At 48.9% G+C, this 6000-nt stretch overlaps 1 protein-coding gene across 5 annotated transcripts in view; it reads right to left on the minus strand.

Annotated features, from left to right (window-relative positions):
- The window catches only part of SLC37A2 (solute carrier family 37 member 2), a 58004-nt gene extending 52745 nt beyond the window's left edge, over positions 1–5259 (minus strand). For 2 of the 5 annotated variants that reach the window (XR_004693978.3, XM_035139149.3), the window contains exon 1: positions 4660–5169. Coding sequence is in view for 2 of the 5 variants with exons in the window: in XM_035139149.3 (XP_034995040.1) it covers positions 4660–4718 (59 nt within the window). In the remaining 3 variants the exon portion in view is untranslated. Of the gene's footprint in view, positions 1–4111; positions 4498–4659 lie in introns of those variants that run through there. The other 3 variants (XR_015947134.1, XM_035139150.3, XM_088658233.1) reach the window with 3 other exon arrangements.
- Positions 5260–6000: the final 741 nt, after the last annotated feature.

Genomic DNA, 6000 nt, shown 5'->3' on the forward strand with positions numbered 1-6000 from the left:
GCAAGCCCAAGAGACTCAGAGGTTTAGACCACAGCCCCTTCCAAGTACTTCCCTTAGCAGGATTCCCACGGCATGATGGAGAATGGAACTTCCTCTCTCCTTCCTCTCTGCACACACCCTCTCCAAATCTGCTCTAGAGGGGGAGGGGGTAACCCCAGAACAGATTTAAGGAGTGCAGGGGAAGAGAAGTCTTGCTGCAGTGACAAATGTCCTTGCACTAGCCAAACTCCTTTTCTTGGCTACTGCCCTCAGTTTCTGGGGGGCACTAGTAGGGCAGAGCTATTGCTCTCGTGTCCTGCCCCTAGGCTTTGCATAAATGTCTGGTTGGCCACTATAGAAAACAAAATTGTGAATAAAATGGGCTTTTGGTCTGATGCAGGAGGCCTCCTCACATTTTTTTACTTTAGTATACCTCTGGCCTAGCTTGCAAAGTTTTGTTTTAGTTGTCTTCTTCAAGATTTTGTTTTTCTTACTTCCCTCTAGAATTTTTGCTTGGGTTGCATTTTTTCCTTTTCTTCTCAAGAGTTGCCTTCCTTCATATAAGCTTCTTCGGCAATTTCACTCGCCTATCGGAGGCCCTGCGAAAGATTTCTCTGCCGCCAGAACCATGGCGGGTGAAGCACCCAAGATTTGGAATAGCTTTACTTTTGCAAAGACAGCAAAGAACGATTCACTTAAGAGAGTCTTTGACTGATACTCCCTCTTAACTTGATTGTTTCTACCAATGCCTTTTTTATATATATAAAAAGAATCATTTAGTGTTGGTGGGGGAAGAGCAACAGGAGCTCACTCCGTCGAGGGGGATTTGAACCGCCAACCTTCCGATCAAGAAGCCAAACAAGAGGCTCAGTGGTTTAGACCACAGCGCCACCTGCGTCCCCTCACTAGCCAGGATGGCTCTGCTCTGCCTCCACAGTCAGAGGCAGGAATGCTTCTGAATGCTGGTTGTTGGGAGTCACAAGATGGGAGAGGGCTCTTGTCCTTGAATCTGCTTGAGGATTTTCTACAGGCCCCTGGTTGGCCACTGTGAGGAAAGGATGCCAGATTAGATGGGCCACTGGCCTGATCCAACAAGCTCTTCTTATATTCTTGACGAACATGAAGACTGCTGGAATCAACCACAAGTATAGTTCTGTGCACGGGCGGCTGCTTCGACATTGATGAACTAGAGGGGAAAGGCGGCACCGGTTTCCATAAAATCTGCACATGCAAATGTATACATATAGATGCAAATTTAGAGAGGAATAATCTGAATCGAGGCTGGGATCAGGTGATCTATAGGCCCGCTCAGTCTGGTGTCCAGCTGCCGATTGTGGATGGGCAATTTAAAGGGCCCGTCCTCCTTGGGATGCTTTATCTTTAAACCAGGCGAGGACCTGATGACGCTTCAAATAGAGGGCTTCCCTCTAACAGCCCTTCAGATAAAGGACTATCCTCTGTAAGGCAAGGCACAGGGCCACCCCAACTGGGAGCTAGCATTTGAAAGCAACACAAGCACAACTTGCTCTCTTGCAGATTAAAAAGGTAAAGGGATCCCTGACCGTTAGGTCCAGTCGCGGACAACTCTGGGGTTGCGGCGCTCATCTCGCTTTACTGGCCGAGGGAGCCGGCGTACAGCTTCCGGGTCATGTGGCCAACATGACTAAGCCGCTTCTGGCAAACCAGAGCAGCGCACGGAAACCTTCCCGCCGGAGCAGTACCAATTTATCTACTTGCACTTTGACATGCTTTCGAACTGCAAATTAGTGTGTAAAAAAACCCCTCAGAAAAACAGTGTCTGATATGGAATGGATGGAGTCGGGTGTGTTTCACCCGTAGAGATTTGTTCACAAATGCAAGTTACTGCTTTGACCCTGCAAGCATCAAGAAATGGCTCTCCACGTGGAAATTAGAAGTTATGTACTTACAAAATAAAAAACAACCCCAAAAGGATGCAAAATGCCTTGGCTGGTCCCAAAGTGTTCGGCTTGTGTATATTCATTGGAAGCTTATTCTATTCATGTTGTAAAACATCTCTGCAGTGAGATGACCTGATTACTGAACAATGGCATACAGAAACATGTGGGGGTGGAACTATTCAGTGTTGCAAACACACGACTGAAAACTGAATCATGTGGGTCACACAGTGTAGCAATTGGACCTCAAAAGATCGAAGTGTAAGTTGTGCAAGGAAATGTCTGCAACTGCTTGCCAAGGGAGGCAGTACAACCCCTGTGGCTTGGAGTAATTAAACTGAGATTTAAATAGTCTTTTGCAGGTGATGTGATATCCTCTTAAGATTAAGTGAAGCCAGGTAAATACAAGAGCCTCTTCCCTACAATCAGCCTGAACTTATTTTCCTTTCAACACCTGCATGAGCGAGATAAAATGTAGCTGACTCAAGCACAGCAGGCAAAGTTTACTTTGCATCAGCTCCTTCAGTTCTGGGCCCAACTTAAAATGGTGATGGTTCAAAGCTCTAAACCAGGAACAGAGAACCTGTGGCTCTCCAGATGTGGTTGGACTCTTAACTTCCATTAGCCCCACTCTGCATTACCAATGGTTGGTGCTGAAAGTGAGTTGTGGTCCAACAACATCAGTACAACCACAGGTTCCCCAATCCTGCCTTAAAATACTTGAAGGACTATTTGTATAAACCTGCCCGAGTCTTAGGCTTAGCTTCTGAGGCCCTGTTTGTTGGTTTGACACCAAGAAACATTATAATGGCTGCCACAGAAGACAGGGCCTTTTTCGTGATTGTCCCATGCACATGAAACTCCCTGCTTAAGATTTGGAAAAACCCAAAAACCAAACTGCTTTAAATTCATTTTTATGTTGGTGTTTTTCTGTTACGAATTTTTCTGTTTGCTTTTACACTTGTATTATTTGAGTCTACTGATACTTGTTTTTTATAATATTTCTTTGAGGATGTTTAGGCTTGTTGTTGTGTTTTTTTATTGTTATGTTTTTATTACTTAGATTGTTTTTAACATCCTGGAAGCTACCATGAGAGGGGCAGCCTCAAAAGGCCATCTATAAATACAGAAAATAAATTACAAAAAAGTGAAAATGCAATCCCTGGTATAAACTAGCAAGGAGAGGCTTTGAGAAAGTACTTCTGAAACCAGCAAGAAGCTGATACAACACGGACCAATCTGCAAAACAATAGTTTTGAAATGTAAATGGATAGAGTAACAACAGCATACCGCTCAGTTTTAAGGCAGATGCAAGTTGAGAGAAGAATAATTTAGGATTGTGGATCTCAATGTTTCCAAAATTAACTCTGTCACAACTCTGGGCTGGTTCCAATGTTATGTTTTGCATCTACTTTAGAAAAATTCCACAGTATCTGGAAAAATGTTGCAGAGGAATGGAAAACCCTCAAGCAGAAGTGTTCCAGATTTTAGTATCTTGGTAGCAGATCTTTCCTACAAAAGCCAGTCTAACATGTTGGGGAACCTGGGACTTGCTAGACTACAAGCCCCATCATGTCTAGCCTGCATAGCCAGTGGTAAGATGATGGGAGTTATAGTCCAACAACATCTGGGGGGGGGCACAGGTTTCCTACCTCTCCCCAGGGAGCTCAAGGCAGCATCTTTCTCTCCAACAACCTTGTGAGGCAGGTGAGCCAGTGGCTGTAACTCACCCACTTTACAGAACAAATAAATGTGCCACCAAGTGCACTGCAACCTTTCTTTCAGGACTGTGGCACCAGTCCTCCAAAATTCTCTTTCTAGAAATAATGCAAGCCCCAACATTATGTTTTTGCTGTTGGTTGAAAACGCTTCTTTCCCCTCAAGCTGCCCCAAGTTATTACTATATACCGGTAGTACATTTTATTCCTGCAGCTTTTAATTCCTGCCAGCTTCATGTTCTTAACATAATGTTCTTAACATTATCTTCTATTTTCTTACACTGCTCTCTCTTTCTCTTTCTCCACTTACTTAATGCAGAGCTGTTCAAATTCCGGAACGAACAAAATACAATTAAAAACAGATAGGTGAACCATATCGCCAGCATAATTCTTTTAAGGAAAGAGAGGCTTCAAAGGGCCTTGTGTGTCTGCAACTGAACCCAGCCAGGCCCCATCTCGCTCGCTATTGTCTGCACCGCCTGTCTTTTCCAACCCTACCTGGAGATGCTGGCGCTGAACCCTGGAGCCTTTCTGCATGCAGGGCACGTGCTGCGTGCCGCTGAGCTGCAGCCAGCCAGAAGCCTCTCTGCGGCATTTCTCTACACACAGCTGGGCTTTGTTTCTCTGAGTCAGCGTGCTCTTTTTCCCACCAGTTAGAGATAAACTACTACCACCACCACCACACACAAAAGGAAAAAGAAAAGAAAGAAAGCTAAACCAAACCCCTGAATCAGGAGGAGGATGCACCAAACACTCTTTCCCCCTCTCCAGGCCGGCTCGATCCCAAGCTTAAAGCCAGATCCCCAAACCCATCCAAAGGGGGGGGGGGTGTCACCCCAGCTGCAAAATAAAGCCTTCTCTCTCTCTCTCCACCCCACGTCGCTGAGCCAATCGAGGGAGGCGAGAGAGGACCAGGGAATGCGCCCTCGCCGGCGCCGACAGGGCACCTCTCCAAGCCCAACCCAGGCGCGCCGCCGGCCCCGAGGGAGCCCCAAGCAGCAGCCGGCCTGGCGAGGCGAGGCGAGGCCCGGATCGCCCTTTCTTACCAGCTGTCCCTGGAGAAGGAGCGCAGGAAGCGGATCCCGGGCGCGGGGATGGCTCTCATGGCGAGCGGCCTCGGCGAGGGCGCACAGCGCGGGGACGGATGCGAAGCAGGACCCGTGCGAGGAGCGCGCAACCGTCTCTCTCCAAGCGAGACGGATCGGGCCGGGCGTCTGCTTCGGGCCGGCGGCGGAGATGGTGGCGGAGGCTTGCGCTGCTCCGGGCCCGGCGCCCGCTGGCATTTAAATGCCCCGCTGGAGCCCGGGCGTCGGGCACATGATGCCCGTGATTCAGGCAGCCTCCCCGCCCCGGCGCGGGCAGGGCTAAGCGGGAGAAGAAAGAGGCCGCTCCGGCAGCCCCTCCCCTGGCTCCGGCAGGCCCGGAATCACATGCTGCGCGCCCGAGCGCAGAGCCAACGCGGGGAGGCGGCAACTGCGCCCCCGGGAATGGCTGTTAGGTTTTCACGCTGCTCGGATGCTTTGAGCACCACCAGCCGCCTTGCCTCGGAAAAGCAGAAGCAGTTTTTGGTGCTGTCCTCAGCGCCCGAAATAGACCCTGGCAACTTTTATTCCTTGCTTCATTTGCTGAGCAATCTAATTTTGTCTGCAGCGCAACACGCTTTTTCTCCTTTTGGTTGCTTAGGGATTTGTTCATAGGATCATAGAATTGTAGAGTTGGAAGGTACCCCCAAGGGTCATCATGTCGAGCCCCCTACAATGTAGGCAACGCAGCTAACGAATTCATGGCAGTGTCGGACCTTAGCATCTCGAATTTCAGTGGCGCCCTGGGCGATGCAAGCAACCGGTACCGTGCCCCCCCCCTATGTTCTATTGGACTAAATAGTTGTGGTGTTTGCTGCAGCACCCCAGAAGATCTCTACCCAGGGTGACAGAATTGGTTACGCTCCCCTAGATCCACCTTTGCAGGTCACCCAACCTCCCCTAGATCCACCTTTGCAGGTCACCCAACCTCCAATGAAGGAGAATCCGCCACTTCCCAAGGGAGTCCGTTCCACTGGGGAACGGCTCTTACCGAGCCTCTCTGGGGAGAGCATTGCACAGATGGGAAGCCACCACCGAAAAGGCCTGTTCTCACATTGTCAACCTTGGAACCTCTCGAGGAATGGGGACATAGAGAAGGGCCTCAGATGACAAGCACAGGGGCTGGGTGGTTTTGTATGGGGAGAGGCAGCCCTTAAGGTATTGAGATAATAATGCTACTGTTTGGTGCATTGGTTTTCAAAGCATCTCCACACCCATAGGAGGTTTGCCATATTTTGAACAGCAAAAAAATAGGACACATTTGCCGACTTCTACTTTTAACTATGGATCGCTATGGCGACTCTC

This window comes from Zootoca vivipara, chromosome 14, assembly GCF_965207765.1.
Source record: "Zootoca vivipara chromosome 14, rZooViv2.hap1.1, whole genome shotgun sequence".
In the NCBI taxonomy this organism is placed as follows: domain Eukaryota; kingdom Metazoa; phylum Chordata; class Lepidosauria; order Squamata; family Lacertidae; genus Zootoca; species Zootoca vivipara.